Source organism: Typopeltis vanoorti, chromosome 19 (genome assembly GCF_054136105.1).
Source record: "Typopeltis vanoorti isolate ZY-2024b chromosome 19, IOZ_Tvanoo_1.0, whole genome shotgun sequence".
NCBI lineage: Eukaryota > Metazoa > Arthropoda > Arachnida > Uropygi > Thelyphonidae > Typopeltis > Typopeltis vanoorti.
The window spans coordinates 44002262-44021816 of NC_143567.1; the positions used below are offsets into that span (position 1 = coordinate 44002262).

A 19555-nucleotide genomic window follows, 5' to 3' on the forward strand; every position below is an offset into this window, starting at 1 on the left:
ATTGTCATTCAATAAATTCAACCGAGTCTAGCATATACGGTCTATTAAGCAACTCGATATAATATATACACTCCTGTCCCTTAACTAATCTTGAACTTTTCAGGGACTACGTGCCTAGAAACTTATTCCTTAAAACTTTAGCTTATTCTTAGATTATCATCACATAAAACTCAGGTTCAGGAATTATCAATTAACATCAGATTCTAGTATTACACTCTATAACTTAGCTATGATCTCTAGCACAGAGTAATTGATCTCATCTAATGGTATAGTTCTTAAAGTCCTTCATTATTACATAAAGTGCATTTCCAATTAATTTTCGTTCACCGTCACAAAACTGGATGTAGGGGATGGTGATAGATTTGGTGTAATCTTTATTGTGGAGGGGGGAGGGGGGTTGTGGTTTACTCGTTTGAGTATTTTTTGGATTTTTTTGGGGTTATAGCCATTGGCTAAGAAAGTGTTGTGGATGTGGTTTAGTTCAGTAGTTAGGGCCTTGTCATCTGAGCAGATTAATTTTGCCCTGTTATATAGTGTTTTTATAACTCCATATTGTTGTGAGGGGGAGGGGATTGCTGGTGAATGTATCTGCCAGTATGGGTGGGTTTTCTGTAAACAGAGAAAACCAAAGATCCATCAAGCTGGCGGGTGATTAAAGTGTCTAGGAAGGGGAGGGTGTTGTTTTCCTCTTTTTCTAAGGTGAACTGGACTCTGGGGTGTTGGTTGTTTAAGTGTGTTAGGAAGGAGTGGAGTGAGTCTGAGCCATGTGGCCAAATAGCGAACACATCATCCACGTAACGAAGCCAAATAGTGGGTTTTTGTGGGGCGGAGTTTAAGGCTTTCTCTTCAAAGGTCTCCATAAAGAAATTGGCCAAGGGTGAGGAAAGTGGTGAACCCATGGCTGTCCCCTCTATCTGTTTGTAGAACTTTCCTTGCCAAACGAAATAGCCTGAGTTCATTGTGAACTGAAATAGGGCTGAGATATCAGGAGGAAACTTGGCTTGAATGAGCTCTAGGGTTTCTTTGAGTGGGACATTAGTGAATATGGAGGAGACATCAAAACTGACCATTATGTCAGTGTGTTGGAGTGAGAGGTTTTCTACACTGGCTTTAAAGTGGGCTGAGTTTTTTATGTGTGATGGTGTGTTGCCAGTGTAGTGTGTGAGCGTTTTGGCTAAATGTTTGGCTAATTTATATGTGGGGGAATCAATGCCATCCACTATGGGACGTAATGGCACATTTTGTTTATGTATTTTTGGGAGTCCATATAATCGGCGGGGTCTAGAGTTATAAGGTTTTAGTTTGTTAGTGACTTCCACAGGCCAAGAAGTGACTTTCTTACGGAGTCTGTGGAGAGTTCTAATCTGAGAGCTGGTAGGATTATATTCAATAGGGAGGTAAGTAGTACGGTCTAGTACTAAAGCATTAAGCTTATCTTTGTAGTCCTTTTGATTTAGCACCACAGTGGCGTTTCCCTTATCCGCTTTGGTGATTACTATTTTTTTGTTATTCTTCATTTCTTGTAGGGCTGCATATTTGTCTTTGGATAAGTTGGTTTTTGGAGGTTTGGCTTTAGTGAGAACACCGACTACATCCAGTCTGACGTTGTTGGCGATATGGTTAGGCAGGTTGCGAATCCCCCGTTCTATTTGGATCATGATTTCTTCGGCAGGTATTCTTTTAGGAGCTAGGGCAAAATTGTGACCATGTGCAAGTGCGGTGAGTGCCTCAGGCTTTAAAACTACAGACGAGAGGTTGACTACTGTGTTGAGTGGCGGCTGTGGTACAGAAGTAGAATTCTTTGTCAGGTTTTCATATTTTTTCAAGTGCCGACTTCGTATTTTTTCGAACTCTTTTCTTGTCGATGCGCATGAGACGTCATAAAGTATCGTCCAAAGATCATGGCCGAGTGTATTCGAAAGCTCTTCCTCTAGCGCCCGTACGGTTTTGTTTACGTCAGCAAGGAGAACACGCTTTGCGGTAATTTGTTCTCTTAACAGGGCAAAGCTAGTGCGATTATAAATGCGCAGAGCTTTCTGTGAAGTAAAACAGTGCATCAATTTGACACAATTAGGGATTACCTTGTTATCCCGGCAGCGTTTTAGGAATGTCAGACGATTTAGTTGTCTGGATATCTTCAACCTCATTTTGCCGTATTGACGGGCCTTTCGTGCGATGGAATCTCCATGGATGATCAAAATTCTAGTAGCAAGGCTTATACGAAATAGAGAAGTTATTTATTAAAGTTACCTTTAATTAATATACTTTATATGCGTTGTTAATTCCGTAAACTAATTACCAGTTATGTATGACATGTATAAGCCTTGCTACTAGAATAGGTATTATATTATTAAAATTCCTTCTATTCAAGATTTAACAATATCTTCTAGAGGAGGATAATTTAATTAACTAATCTGTCTAGCGCTCTCTCTTTCCCACCTTCCATTCCGATGAATGTTTTTCTTACAAACCGTCTGTTCCTGTCCTATTCCTTTTCTACAAATCCTTCCACAAGCATTAAACTGTATTGGTGTTCCACCACTTTCCTACAAGCCTATAATAGCAGGAGTGGCAGTTACTCAACATCCATTTACAATCCACCTGCAAATTCATGGATCTGCTTCTCTTCTTCTTCCACATTCATTCCTATTTCTATTCTTTGGAACAGTCTTTCTCATGAAATGTTTTCGAACGACTGTAGTTTATGGCCATTCAGTAAGATCATTAGGTCCCTTCTTATTCCCCCCCCCCCCCCCACAAACTTATTATTACAGGTAACCCTCATATAACGCAGATGTTAGGTTCCATAGAAATGCCGCATTATATAAATCTTGTTATACAAGACTCAGATCACATAGAAAAAGTAGGGTTAGATTCCAAAATCTTTTTTTTTTTTTAAATATATATATATATATATATACAGGGTGTTCGGGATAAATTTGACAGTTTCGTAAGGAAAAAGAAAATCTTCTTTGTATCTATTAAATTTAATGAATTGACAAAAAAACATTACAGGCAGAGTTAATTACAATACTATCAACAAGATTTACTCAAAATAACCACCATTAGCATCGATCACAGCTTCAATTCTGCTTCGGAACCTCGAACAAGCTGATGCTACAGTCTCCCTGGGAAGGGACGCAAAAACTGTTTTAATTTTATCCATTAACTGGGCTTTTGTATTACTGGAAGTGCGATTGGTGTCTTTTTCAACTGCGCCCCATACAAAATAATCCATGGGGTTAAGGTCTGGGGAGTTTGGAGGCCAAACATTTGGACTGGTGAAGTCGTAGAAATTTTCAGACAACCATTTTTGACTTTTCCCAGAGGTGTGGCAAGGGGCCGAATCCTGCTGCCATACATACGGCCTACCATTGGCTACCCTTGTTATCCAGGGCTTGACTACAGTTAGCAACTCCACGAACAAAGCCCGAATTCCAATGCCAGGGTTCTTCAACACCTGTTCCTGCAGATTTGCGAGGAATTCTGCTGTACGAACGCAATCAGATCGTCTGCTAGGGATCTTTCTTCTTGCTACATCCTCGTAGTCACCATTGCAAGTCTCTAGTTCATGCCTGATTGTTTTTACTGTATTCAGGGAGCATTGGGCAGCAGTCGTAATATCCTTATTTTGATGGTGGGCACGAATCATCATGATACAAGTTATTCTCTTCCATGATTCAGGTGGGTTCCAGCTATCCATCCTTTCTGACATCTTGTATATGAATGAAGAAGGGTCCAAACTTTTAAATGAAGAGAAGTGTGTGTTAATACATGTAACTTACGGAAAAATATAATTAATTATAAATATGTCAAATTTATCCCGAACACCCTGTATATATATAAACAATGACATTCCCAACAAAAATATATTTTTATTTAATCAGGTAATTCATGTAAGTTAAGAAAACATAAACTATAAAACAAATACATAGTACAAACTTATAAAATTAAAAATTGTATTGCACATAATGCACAAATGTTTTAGGCAAAATAAAATAAAGTGCATACTTTAATCGTCATCACTGTCTTCAAAACTAACATTTCGTAGATGTTCTTTATTTACGAGTGGCCAGATGTCGTCATCACTTGAAATCTCTTGGACATCATTATTATTATTACTACACAAGACTTCATGAAGTCAAAGACTCATCATTTATATAATTCTCATTGCGTACTTCGGCTGGTTTAATTATCAAGAAGTCAGTAATAAAACTTTGCTACTATGCTGCAATTTTTTTTATTAAGTTCATGATATGAAGCTAAACAAATATCCAATTATCTTGTGAATTTTCCGGAGCGCTCCATTGAGGGATCATTATCCGTAAAATAACTTCTGCTAATTTATTTAAACTGAATTCTTTAACGGATTCATCTCAATCAGAATCTTCGGCAGAACTTTCCTCATTTCGACATCATCTATTAATTGTACCAGTTCCTCCTCATTTAAATCTATTTTCCCATCAATTAATTTACTAATTTAGTTTTCAACCATATTGCAAAAGTCCTCTAAGTGGCCATTACTATAAAAGTAAATTTTTTACATAAAAAAGCATTACATATTGTATGTAACTCATCAGAAAATAAAGTGCTCAGCTTGAGATTAATACACTTATGATTTTTATGCACTTTCCTGGCAGAAAATGAACACAATTTCAATTGTCTTCATTTACTCTAAACAATTGACATACATTCGTGCTGAAGGGTATTTCCCCTAATATAAATTCGCTACTTATAACTACATGCGCAATACGGGTAGACGCAAATTTAATGAAGATAAAATTAGATTTTTAAGTCACACAGTGAAAAATATATGAAAAGATAAAGGATTACTACAATTTGCAGACTGCGTTATATCAAAACCACGTCGAACAAGGGTTACTACAGTTTGTAGACTGCATTATATCAAAACCGTGTTGTATAAGTACCGCGTTATACGAGAGTTACCTGTATTATGACAGGTAACCCTCCCCGGAATCAGCAGACTCGTTGCAGGAGGTTCATTCAACTGATGACATATTTATCATATCGAACCTTAATCCTTAAAGTCCCTACATTCACAACATATTCTTGTAATGTATTTCATTCACCCTAATGCTAATCACATGATTATTATTCAAATTAATTTTCTTGAAGGTTGTGTTATTCATTTCACCTAATATTTTTAGCAAATTTTGAAATTAGGTTTGCTTTTACTGATATAAAACTCCTGCTATATTTTCAGGTAGTAAATTGTATGTCTCATTTGGAGCTAAGGAGTAAACTTAGCCATATCTGTAGTTTGCCATTCCTCTATGAAAGGCATTCACCATTTTTTCTATAAAATAACATATTGCCAGTTGTGTTTTACATTTCCTTTCACAGTGCAAAACAAAGCAGATAGCAAAGAGGTATAATTTACCTTTTGTTTCGAGTTATCACTTTTTTAAAAAAAAATCTTCATTATTTACAAATAGAATAAATGATACTAAAAATAAAGAATGCAACTAGATTCGCTCATTTTTCCCTGCTTCTTTTCCAGGCTGCAATATCCTATGTAGTTCGCCTCCGCCTGGGAGGACAAAGTTATGCTCCACCTAAAGACTGTGCTTTACGTAGTCATTTGAAGGAATTGACAGCATTTGTGGATATGTTAAATCACATGCATACCATTATGGAGGAAGATCCTGCATCAGAGTGAGTTAGCTTAAATCTTTATTTGGATGGCATTTATTAATCCAGGAGTTAGTAATTTAAAATTTTTAAAGGGACTGAATCTTAAAAAACTAATGGTTTTGATTTATATATAGTTGCTTATATTTTTGAAAAATATTACTTTTAATAGTAAAACATTATGAAGTTTATATATTTTGAGAATAACAGGTATCAAATGATTTTTAAATATAAAATTACATTCTACTCTCACTATGGTGAACTATTAGAGAATAAAAAAATAATTTATCTTAGTGGAAGTGTTGATATAGTGACTTTTGATATGGCACTAATGCATATTATCAGGACTTTGGTTGGGAATTTTTGAGTGATTTTTTATCATGCAAGTTCAGCATAACTTCCTTAGTGACTGTATTTACATAAAGATTATATACTAGAATTAATGTGTTACCAGATTATTTCTAGTATATTTATTGTCTGTCTTGGAAGAACAAAATCTACAAGCAGATAGAGGGAACTGCCATGGGTTCCTCCCTCTCACCCCCCCCGCTTGCCAATTTTTATATGGAAGAATTTGAAAAACAAGCCATAGACTCAGCCCCTCTCAAACCATATCTGGCTAAGATATGTAGATATGTTCTCTATTTGGCCTCATGGCCCAGACACATTAGACTCTTTCCTCAGTCATCTCAACAGCCTACATTCAAAAATCCAGTTTACAATGGAAAAGGAAAAGAACAATTGTTTATCCTTCCTAGATACCTTAGTTACACACCTTCCAAACGGTACACTTTCCTTCACTGTATATAGAAAACCCACATGCACAGGCAGATACATTCACAAACTCTTCCACCACCACCACCCCGCTCAACAATATGGCATTATTAAAACTCTTACCAAGAGAGCCCACAATCTCTGTTCCAGTGGAGGAACTGCCCTTACAACTGAGCTTGACCACATACACAACACTTTCCTCTCAAATGGCAACAGTGATCACATTATTAAAAAATAATCAGGTCCTCTCCCTCTCCTCGGTCTTCTCTTCAGAAAGAGTTTAGAAATGCCATCACCATACCCTACATCCGTGGCACATCCGAAAAAATAGCCAAGATTTTAAAAAAGTACAACCTACACACAGCATTTAAGCCCCACCGCAAACTTGCTATCCTTATCTGCTCTACAAAAGATCAGCTCCCTCCTCTCTCAGTGCCTGGAGTCTATAAAGTACCCTGTTCATGTAAACTGGCGTACTTTGGACAGACAGGCAGATTAGCCACTATCCGCCTAGAGGAACATAAGTCATACATTCTACATCTGCAAACACAACTATGGTCAGTCAGGCTTGGCTGACCATGTCTTGGATACAACCCACAGAATCTCATGGGAAAAAACCACCATGCTCCACCACAGCAAATTCAAAAAAGAGAGACTATTCTTAGAATCAGCAGCAGCTCTCAGGAATCAACCAAATCTCAACAAATATGGTTGCATTAAGCTTCCTAAGATTTGGGAAATGCTTATCACTTTACATTCCAGGCCTACAAATGCCCTTAGAGGGCGCTCCACCTAGATAGGACTTTAGTGTCTCCCACATGGTTGGGCTTAGTATTGTGTGTTATTTGTTTTTGATGTTACATTAGTTATTTTGTAATCCCTGAAGATGTCTCATTTACTGAGACGAAATATATAGGAAGTATTAAATTCTATTTTAATCCTTTCTGAGTGCTGTATACAATCCATTAAGCCTCCAATATGAAGTATATTTTTTGGTTTGTAGTATATTATGTATAAAACTAAATTTTCATTGTGATTTCAACATCATGACTTGATAATTCAGTTTCAGGGATTGATTATTTATGCTTTGTTTTCTTTGATTTAATGCCAAAATACAGAAAGTTCTGCAAGTAAATAAACACATGCTCTTGAAAAATGTAGAATTTTTGTGGTTAAGTTATGCATGACAATAACTAGACATAGTCATGGGAAGATTCAAGAAAGATTATATAACTTCCATACTGTAGGGGGATTTGAACCCACAACCTTTTAGACTGGATTGTATTGATATTCACTAAAAGTCATCAGACTCAGAAAGATATATAATAATATCCATATTGTAGTGGGATTTGAATCTCTCTTAGACTGGAGAGTATAGATACTGTTTACTCAAGCCAGCAACAAAAACTCATAATAAAACAGGTGGAATGCATTCATGAATGTATATTCCTATGTGTATTTCAATACTGAGGTGAAAAAAGGCAGTTGAAAATAGAAATGTTGAGAGCCATCTGGAGTAAATGATATCTGACTTGAAATGTTTATATATTAAGTATAATAATTTCACAGTAGTTATAGAGTAATTTCAATCAGTATAATAATTTGAAAATTTTGCAGGAGGTAGGTGTGCAGCCAGTGAGAATAATCTGAAACCCAGAATTTTTGAGAAAATTCATGAAGTGGGAGAGACTGAGGAACAAGGAATAGCAGGTTGTTTTGGTTTAGGTATTCTTAACACTGCAGGAAAGAGACTAGTTGAGTTTTGTGCAATGTTAAAATACCTAAACCAAAACGACCTGCTATTCCTTGTTCCTCAGTCTCTGCCACTTCATGAATTTTCAAAAAAAATTTTGGAGAGCTATACTTAAACTCAAAAATTATATGTGCAGAGAATTCTTTGTTTGTTGCTAACACACTGCTTTAAACAGCACAAAAGAAGATTGTACACATGGACATCACCTGATGGACAATACAGAAATCAAATAGACTATATACTTGGACAAAGAAGATGGACAAGTGCAATTCAGTCTGTTAAGACTTTTCCAGGTGCAGACTGTGGAACAGACCATGAGTTATTAGTAGCTACGATACATGTGAAACTACGGAAACTGAAAACAACACAAATGTCAATCAGATATGATCTTGGAAACATACCAGCTGAATACAACATTAGCATACAGAACAGATTCAACACACTCAATTTGTGTGAAAGAGAACCAGATGAACTATGGGACGAGATTAAAGATATAATTAAAACAAAAGCAAAGAAGAATATTCTAACAGTTTGTAAGAAGAAGTCCAAATGGCTGTCAAAAGATGCCATCAAAACTGCTCAAGAAAGGAGGAAAATGAAAGCCACAGGAAATTTGCAAGAAGTATGGCATTTGAATGCAGAGTTTCAATGACAAACCAGAAGAGACAAGGAAAAATACTTTAACCAGGAATGCCAACAAATAGAAGACCAAAACAAGAAAGGAAAAACAAGAGATCTTTTCAAAAAGATCAGAGAACTAACAGGGAAGTTTAGTGCCAAGGTGACAATATTGAAAAGTAAACACAATATCTTACAGAAGCTGCAGACATCAAAGAAAGATGGGAAGAGTATACAGAAGCCCTTTACAGAAAGGACTCCAAAATTACTGAGAAATTCGAGGAGCAGGATTATACACAGGAGCCAGTGCCACTGGAGAGTGAAGTGAGGTGGGCACTGCAACAGATATCCAATAAGAAAGCACCAGGAGGAGATGGAATACCTATTGAGCTGCTCAAAGCCCTGGAAGAAGAGGCAGTTAAAATTTTAACATCTCTATGTCAGCGAATTTGGATCACAACTACATGGCCTAGAGAATAGAAAAAATCAGTTTATATATCTTTATTGAAGAAAGGCGATGCAAGAGAGTGCGAAAATTACAGAACTATAGCAATGATTTCTCATTCAAGTAAAGTCTTACTTACATTCAGAAAAGACTGGAACCATTCATGAAGAGAGAAATGCCAGAGGAACAAGAGATCAAATCACCAATGTGAGATGGATAATAGAAAGAGCACAGGAATATCACAAGAATGTCTACCTTTGTTTCCTTGACTATAGCAAGGCTTTTGACTCTGTAGATCATGTGAAACTGTGGAATGTGTTAAGAACAATGAGAGTCCCAGAGCATTTCATTGTCCTTCTGAGGAATCTTTATTATGAACAAGAAGCTACTGTCCAAACAGATCTTGGAGAAACTGAGTATTTCACAATAGGTAAAGGGGTGCGACAAGGATGTATTTTATCTCCGTACCGTTTAACTTGTACAGCGAATACATTTTAAGAATGGCAGGACAGGAGGAGTCTTCAGTTGGAATTAAAATTGGTGGAAAAAATATTAATAATTTGAGGTATGCAGATGATACCACCTTGCTAGCAGAATGCAAAGAATATTTGGAGGAACTTATTATGAAAGTTAAAGAAGAGAGTGCTAAATATGGTCTTAAACTTAACCCCAAAAAGACAAAAGTTATGGCAACATGTGAACTTAATGATTTTGAAGTAGATGAGGAGAAAATGGAAGCCGTTAACAATTTTGTGCTCCTAGGATCCCGAAGTGATAAAGATGGGTACTGTATTGAAGAAATTAGAAGAAGAAGATTATTACTCGGAAAGAAAGCAATGACAAATTTAAGCAAGATCTTTAAAGATAAAGATATTAACCTTGCAACAAAAATCAGAATCGTGAAAGTAATGGTATTCCCTGTGGTACCGTATGGATGTGAAAGTTGGACCCTGAGAAAGAGCGAAAGAAGGAAGATAGATGCATTTGAATTATGGGTTTGGAGATGCTTACTAAGAATACCATGGACTGCAAAGCAAACCAATAAATCAGTGATAGACAGAATAAAGCCAGATTGCTCCCTCGAAACTATGATCATGAAGCAAAAATTGTCATACTTTGAACATATTATGCGAGCAAATGACAGTCTGGAGAAGATGATGATGCTTCCTAAAGTTGATGGAAGCAGGAGAAGAGGAAAACCAAGAATTAGATGGGTGGATGGAGTTAATGAAGCAACTGGAATGCACTTGGAAATTTTGAAACGTATGGCCAGGGACAGATCTGAATGGAGAGTGTATGTTCATTGAATCACCAGGAGTCGAAAACGACTCGATGGTGATTCAATGAACATAACACACACACAACAGACTACTATAAAGTCCCAGCTATAAAGCTCATTAGTATCAATACAATGCTAAATGAAATCCACTATAACAAACTATTTCCATGATCCCTAAACTACGATGTTAAAATAAGTATTGGAAACTTATTTCAGCAAAATCTAAATTGCATGCGAGCTTTCTTTCATAATTATGATATACGAGGGTGGTCTAAAACGTTCTTGGCCTAACAATGAAAAAAGAAATTTATAATTTCAAAATTATTTTTATTTTTCAACATAATCTCCCTTAAGACTAATACATTTATTCCAGTGATGCTCCAGCACCATTATCCCATCCCTGTAGTGGTTCTCAGTAAGATCTGCAAAATACCCTTCTACAGCTGCAATCACCTCTTGATTCAATACCATATTGTGCACTTGATCAATGATTTCTGGTGTGGCTACACTTTCTGGACATCCTTCATGTGGATCATCTTGAAGGCTGGTACAGCGATGTTTAAACTCAGCAGCCCATGTTCTTACAAAATCTTCCCATGACTATTGATTAGCTAGTTTTACACAGTGTTTAGCTTTCTTACATTTGTCTCTGTATTCTCCTAGAGCACAAACTGACTTATTTGCTAGGAACTTTTGATATACTTTCTTCTTTTCCTTCACTGCCTCTTTAATTTCTTGTGTCCACTATGGAGTTCTGATTTTTCTACCCTTGCAGATAACCTCACCACATGTCTCTCTGGCTGAATCAATCAATGTTTTCTTCAGAATTTACCACTGAATCTCCAAGGTTTGGTTCCTGTTCTCAAACTCTTTCATTTTTTCTTGAATAATGTTTGTGTATTTTAGTCTACAGTCCACATCTGAGAGAGCTGCTCAACTTTTATTTGCTTTAAAACTTTCTTACATGTTCTTCTTTTCAATATGGAATTCAATTTTATCCTGCTCAAGACTAAATGGTGATCACTTCCAATTTTAAATCCTCTGTACAGTGTAGCGTCCTGCACCAGGAAGAAAACATCATTGTCAACAATAACATAGTCAATGAGACTTTTCTTATTCCTTGCCTCTTCTTTCCATGTGAATTTGTGCACATTTTTATTTGGAACATTGTGTTAGTAATAACTAGACAATGTCCTGAGCAGAAATCCAACAGGTATTTGTCATTATTATTAGCTTTGCTGTTTTCTCCAGATTTTCTCAAAATATTTTTTTATGTTTGACAATCATTTCCTACTCTGCTATTTAGATCCTAACAAGGACCAATTTTTCATTGTGTCAATTGCTTTCTCTAAGCCTCAAAAAATTCCTCCACTTCTACCTTAGTAGAACCTTCTGTGGGACCATAGGCACAAATAAGTTTCATATTCCAGTTCCCCATTCTGATATTTGCCCACATCACTTTACTTGAAATTGCCTGCTATTCAAGAAGATTAGCCTCATATTTAGTGTTGAATACTATGGCTACTCCTTCTTTTCCTTGATTATCATTGCTTGAATATAACATTTTGTATTTAATGCTCAGAAAGATCTCACCAGTTTTTGTCTTTATTGTTTCAGTCACTCCCTATTATGTCGATCTGGTACTTATCCAGTTTCTTAGCTAGCTCCATTTCTTTGCCATTCAGGAGTCTTATGTTGATAGTACTGATGTTGAGTTGGTGGTACAACATGAGAGAATTTCATGTTGTACCATCATTCTATATCAATGCTTTAAGTCAATAAGAATACAATTTGGTTTGCTCATTAAATTTGCACTTGAGGAACCATTCAGGAGTTAAGATGAGTAAAGTCTATGATGAGTAATGCATTCAAGAAAAGAAAAGAGATTGTAACATTTGTAGAAAATGATTTTTATTATTGTTATTATTATCTGAGACCTCAAGGGAGTCGAGGACTCATCGAGGGAGGCTGTAAATTACCCAACCCAGCTATCATACCTTCCCTGAAATTCATTTACACTAGATATACTCACTACCCGTAAGGGCAAATTATTCTACTCACTCACTGCTCTCTGGGAGAAAAACCTAGCTCTTAATCCTTTCTTGACTGAGGACAACCTTAACTTCCAAGGATGCCCCCATGTTCTCCCCCTGCCTTCCATATAACAAAAAATTTCATCATTTGAAATGCTATAACACCCATTCAAAAGTTTATAGACCTCTATCATATCACCCCTCTTTCTCCTATTATCCAGAGTCTGTAATCCATATACTCACAATCTGTTCCTCATAATCTAAATCCCATAATCCGGACATAATCTTTGTAACTCTTCTTTGCACCCTTTCCACAGCTTCTTTATCTCCTTGGAACCCGGGAGTCCAAATCTGTAATCCAAGTGTGGTCTTATAAAGAGGCAAAATTATCCTTATATGTCAAGGTTTGCTTCAACATAGCAATTATCCTCTGAGTTGTATTTGCAACTTTTGCTATGTGACCTTTGAACTTTATTATTCTTATTCTTAACCAAGATCCCTTGCCTCTTCAGTTTTTTGTAGCATAACCCTGCTAATATGATATGCCGCTGGAACTCTAATAACACCAAAGTGCATAACTTTACACTTACTAACATTAAACTGAGAGCCATTTTCGTTTTCCCAGATTTCCAGTCTATTCAAATCATTTTGTAATTGCTGAATATCAGTAGCATCCCTGATTGCCCTGCCTATCTTCGCATCATCAGCAAACAATTGCAAATCTGATGATAGACCCTGCTTGATGTCATTAATGTATAGAACAATAATGGCCCAAAGACTGAACTCTGAGGTACACCACTGTCACCTCATTATTGGTTATAACTGAAATGATTTCTGGAAGAAGTGAGAAAGAAGAGTGAGAGTAAAAATTATTAGTCAGTTACTTAGATATAATAGTACTAAGAGAGAGGGTTATGATAGCAAATGATTTTATGCACAGACTGTGTATAAATTAGAAAAAAAGTGGGTGAATTTTTGGATGTGTGAAGTTGAGTTTGATAGTAGTAAAAAAGACATAAAAGAGAATGTCCTGTGTTTGAATGGATTTGGGATCAGTAGCCTGTAGCAATTATTTAATGGAGTGAGACCTAATGCAGAGAATCAGAGAAACTAGATCATCATCATGAGAGTAACAGTGAGAATATGTAAGTTCAGGTAAGTATGCAAACAACATGATAATGATATAAATGTCAGTGAGCATCATTAATATTTATATCATTATTAAATCCGGTAGTGAATCCAAATCTAGAAATTTGAATCCAAAGCGTATAGGCTTTGGATTCGGACTTCTTAAGAGTGTGTGTGTGTGAATGGAAAAGAGAAAGTTGTCCATCTAAGTCAAGCACACTATCCTGTAGTTTTCTTACAAGCAAACTACAGGGTAGTTTGTTAGCATTTTGCTTGTAAGCGTGTAAGTATATCTAAAAAAAAAATCTGGGAAGTAACTTGTATGTCTATATACAAATGCCAAGGAGTATCAGGAAAGCAAAAAAGTATTTTGTTGTAGCATAAGATTGTTGCCATTAGTGAACCTTGTGTCTGAGTCAGATGTCATAATTGGAATTGCGTGTGAAGGATATGGTATTTTTAGGAGTTTGATTTAATTTTATGGTGCAAAGATATTGAAGGTCTTACTGTGCCAGAACACAGTTCACAGCAGCACATATGGTAAATGGTTAGTAAGACCATCGCAAACATCCGTGCCCTTAGTGGGATTCAAACAAGCAGCCTTTTGGCTGGAAAGCAGATATGCTAACAATTTGGCCAACCATGCTGGCATATTTTTAGGAAGGACAGAAGAAAGAGAAGTGGGTGATATTACTAATGATATCAGATGATGATTTGAGTCCAGTTAGGATAGAAACTCATTAAAGCAATAATGTAATAATTTTCCATGTAGCAGTGAACTTGAGGCTATCTGGGGATGTTGATAAATTAGTTAGTTGCTGAGGATGATGATAAAATGTGTCACCAAATTACTGTGATTGGTACTGAATAAGTACAGCAATCCCTTGATTAATGCACCTCTGATTAGTGTGTTATTTGTTTTCTATACCCAAATGCTATTAGTGCACTGATATACATCTTAAAAATAAATGTTACAGATTTTAAAATTTTTCTATCTATACATTTTTTATGGCTAACTATTTTAAAAAAATCACTCACCAGGATGAAATAATTTAGTTACCGATTTATAACATTTTACGAAATTATTTTTTAATGGAATACTATACTTCCATGTACACTATGTTTCAAATTTACGACCAAAATTTGTGTCATCTGCTAATTCATATCATTTTTATGATCATATCTCTTGCCTCCTTTGCAATTGTTTTCCTTACTTTTTTATTTTAAAGTATTTTCCCAACCTTTCATTATGAGTAAAAGAATTAGTGAGCAAAAAAAAGTGAAAGCGTGAAAAGGATTCGAAAAGTAATCTCATTGGAAGAAAAACTTGAAATAATAAAGGAAAATGAGCAAAGCAAGTCCAGAGCAAAGATAGGACAAGAAAACAAAATGAATGAATCAACTATAAGAACAATTTTAAGCAAAGCTGTTGAATACAGAAAGAAAGGTAAGGCTCTTCAAGTTCAAAATGCATGCACTCGAAATCAAAGTATTATAATGATTGAATTAGAGAGACTTCTTTCTACATGGATCAAAGATTTTAACCAAAAATGGATCCCGCTAAGCACCGACCTTATTAAACAAAAGCATTAAGTCTCTTTGCAACCTTGAAAGAAAGGGCTATCAATGATGAAAAAGAATTCCACTCTAGTGCTGGGTGGTTTGAGCATTTCAAAAAGAGAAATAGCCTACATAATGTTCTAATCACAGGTGAAGCTGCAAGTGCAGATAAAGAGGTGGCTGCAAATTATCCAGAGATTTTGAAGAAAATTGTGGAAGAAGGGAACTATTGTGACCAACAAATATTTAATGTTGATGAAACTGGCCTTTTTTGGAAGTGAATGCCTTCCAAGACTTTTCTGGCCAAATCAGAGAAATCTCAGCCTGGTTATAAAGTCACAAAGTCTTTATAAACAGTAATTTCATTCTTTATAATGAAATTACTGCTAGCAATATGTGAGTGGTTTGGAAGCACATTGTGCAAATAATTTTAGAGGCTTTTCACATGAATCTAGGTTAATTAAATCTTGTTCTGAGAAATTTAGTGATTCCGACCTGCTAAATTTAGATGCACAGCAGGAAGATCCTGAAGAATGTGAAGAAAATTTAATCACTGACAAGCCCAAAGAGGTTTCAGAAACAGTTTGAAAATATTTTTCAAGTTTTTAAGCAGCAATGCTTAGAAGCTGATCCTGATGAAGAGAGAAGCAGTAAAATTTGCAGAAGTAGTAGAAGAGGCAATAGGGCCATACCGTCAGTTGTATGGAAAAAAAAAGAAAGAGATTGCCTGCGAAACTACCTTAGCTCAATTCTTTGTTAAGAAGTACAATAATAAATTTATATTCTGAATATTTTATTGTCTTTCATCTTCATGTTTTTCCTTTAACTAGGCCCTGAGATTATACTCTAATTCTTTTACAAAAAAAATTAAGAGGCAAAAAAGATTTAATGCACCTGTTTTAAAGAAAGCATTAGGCTCATTAATCGAGGGACTGCTGTAATCACAATAGCTAACTTAAATTATCTGAATATTGATTGCATAGCAGAGAAAACTCATGATAAAAATGAAAGAGAATTTCTTGAGTTGCTGCGAGACAGCTTTCTCAAGCAATATGTGAAAGATGGAAAATTCAAAGCCAAAGAAATTAGACTTGATTATATTTTCAGAAGGGGGAGGAGAGGGTTTCAGTTAAGGATGTAGCTATTTTGACACCAGTGATTGTGCCTTACTGACCTAGGAAGTAGCAAGTATGTGGATGTTCCAATTAGGAAAGGTTACATACTGAACTGTAGAACTCGAAATTATGAGAATCTCAAGAGAATACTATGTTCAGTCCTTTAGTATTAGATACTTAAGGATCTCAACAGTATGTGGAGAGCTTTGAAAAGAAAAGCTGTTTAAATGATGGTATTTGAATGTGTTAATCAAGAGATGTTAGTCCATAAGAAGGTAATGTGGAAAGATTGTCATGAAAATAAGGATGAGGAGAGTTGTGATATATAGGCCAGAAAAGTATTGTATGGAAAGCAGAGTATGAAAAGAAACTGGCTGTGCATTCAGGGCAACCCAAAATAATTTTATTTATACTTCAAGTCACAGAAAGAGTGAATGTAGAAGAATAACTTTACTGAATGCAGATGGTATACTTTTGTCAGAAGCAGATGTGATTGTTCAAATAACGAGTGCTCACTTTGCTAAGATATATCAATCTGGTATATAATATGGTGCACAGTACTACCACCACCAGGGGCGGCTCGTGCATAAGCACTGCAGAACTGCAGCACCCCCAGTTTTTCTTGATATATAAATATATTTATTAATTTATTTATATTTGCTTGTAATATTTAATTTTATCATTAACAATCCTATACAATTCTCTTATTTTGTAAAAAAAATAATAAAAATTCATCTTGTAGCACTTAGGAGGGTGAAGGACGCTAGCGGCACTGTGTTTTCCACAGTGGAAAACACAGTGAATCATAGAGTTGAATCATATTCCACTGTTGTTTATATGTAGTTTGCACCAGTAGTAGAGTGTTCATAGTGCTTATCGTGTTTACTCCGTCTCTTTAAATATTTGGACATTACAATTAAAGACGCAACATTTGTTATAGTAATTTTTAAGTAATTTTGAATTATACTAAACTGTATAATTTTATCAATAATAAACAATATTTTTTCATGAAACAAAACAAGAATATATTTTATTTTTAAGTAATTTTGAATTATACCAAACTATATAATTTTATTGATAATAAACAATATTTTTTCATGTTTAATTTTTTTTTAAATTTTTACCATAATTTTGATATTTTATCCAAACACGTATACACTGTACTTACAGTGTGTATGTATATTTCGAAAGTTGCAGCACCCCCATGATTTCAAGCTACGAGCCGCCACTGACTACCACTATATTGGATAAGGAGATAGAGGTGCACAAGAAGGAGCTATCAACTAGAGCTGTTGCATAACCTGATTAAGAATTTGGTATTAGGGACAGATGGGTTATCAGCATGTATGCAAAGGAATGTTCAGCTGAACTGGTTAGGCTCTTGAGTCAGCTAAGGAAAGATCTTACAGGAATGGAAAGAATGTATGATAATCCCATACAAGGGTCACGGAAGACTAATGTGCCTAACTCTCAATCTGTCAGTATCGCTGGATTGATGGTGAAAATTTTAGAGAAGTTGGTAAGAAATGGGTTGTCAAACAAGCTGTATTTTGCATGGCACGACATGGGTTTATTAATGAGAGGTCATGTCTGAGCAATTTGCTCATATTTTATAATAGTGTTACAAATGAGTTGGATAAAGAGAATAGATATGCTATGATGCTATTGGACTTTACCAAGTGTTACACCCTGATACCTTAAGAATGTAGAATTCCCAGTTATCATGGTGTAACATGAAGAGAAAATAAAATAAAAACCCTGTATAAAAGCTAATACACAAATTATTTAAAGAAAGAAAATAATCTTGCATCCAAGTAAAATATATGACAAAAAAAAAAAAGGTGTTTGTTGAACTAACTAATAAAAGAAGGAATAAATTACAGTTGTGATATAAAAAAAATTAGCTAAGTAAAACAGAAAAGATTAGTCATAAGAAATTGTATGTGAGAGGCTAGAGATTAAAATATTAAGTAAATTCTTAAAAATTTGGAAGGGGGATTAATTTAGAGGCTAGCAAAAAATAAAAAAACCATAGACTATCGCTCAGGGTCAATTCCTGGATTTGAGACATTGTCACGGGTTTGCCGACCAAAGGTTGTTTAGCAGAAAAATGCCACCCTAATTGGTCGGTGAAGTCGAATCAAGTAAAGGGCGGAGAAAAGAAATTAAAGAAGGTGCCTTAGGGGTCAAGGTATAAAAGGGTTAGAATCCCCCCCCCCCAGGAGGCTTTTTTTCCCGGATAGTTTCTTCACGAGCTCCTTCGTATAGGTTTCACGTGGTTTTCCTGAGTGGCGGGGATTGGAGTTATCTCCGTCGTCACAACAAGGAAACAAAAGTGAGCGGGATTTCGATTCCGTATTTCCTATGGTAAGAAACGAGGAATGCCATTTAGCCAAAGGAAAGAAGGTATTATCTATGTGTTTCATAATCCAGTGACAACTACGAAAAGAGGGAAATCTGTAAAGAAGTAGGTGTCCACGTGGCGAGTTTCACAGCCATTGTATAGATGATTCAAAGTGTGTCCTTAATGCAAGAACGAAAAGTAAAGATCGCATAAGCACAGTTTAATGCCAAAAGTACTTAGGAGTGACCGATTATAGGAGAGATCATACCAGGATAGTTCAATCGGAAAAAGGTAGAGGCCAATATAGAAAACTCGAGAAAAAGGTACTGTAAAAATCTCGTGTTAACTGAAAATCGTCTGTAATTGTAATCATTATTCTATTACTGAACTGTTGAAGAGACTAAAGAAAATTATACTAGGACTTTAGTACATGACTAATTATAATGAAAGTATGCTTGCTAATATTAACATTATATAAGTAATTCATGTGTCCTGAGATTTATGCATGTGTATTGTAACTTATAGGAAAGTTTTAAATGTCAAAGTTATGTGTTAACACAGTGAAAGGATAATTTAATCTACATAGTTTTAAATAGTTAAATAGAGTGAGCTGATCACATATGTCCAAGTGCTACAGCATATAGTATATTCAGACTAATATAGGGTTAACTAAGGTGTTAATTGGATCTGGGATTATACATATGATTTTTGTGTTGAATTTGTTATGGCAGCATGATCGTAATACCCATATAGGATCATAGCCAAATTACTTGTGATAAGCTAATGTTAATTTGTAAATGTTTTCTTAGTATTGAATTGAATTATATTAGAAATTGAATTGTACCATGCTAATG

At 35.5% G+C, this 19555-nt stretch overlaps 1 protein-coding gene across 3 annotated transcripts in view; it reads left to right on the forward strand.

Moving 5' to 3' along the window:
- LOC150096051 (PCNA-interacting partner-like) overlaps positions 1 to 19555 on the forward strand; it is a 274947-nt gene that overhangs the window by 115547 nt on the left and 139845 nt on the right. For all 3 annotated transcript variants that reach the window (XM_090408806.1, XM_090408805.1, XM_090408804.1), the window contains exon 7: positions 5522 to 5676. In XM_090408806.1, the coding sequence (XP_090264932.1) occupies positions 5522 to 5676 (155 nt within the window). The remainder of the gene's footprint in view (positions 1 to 5521; positions 5677 to 19555) is intronic.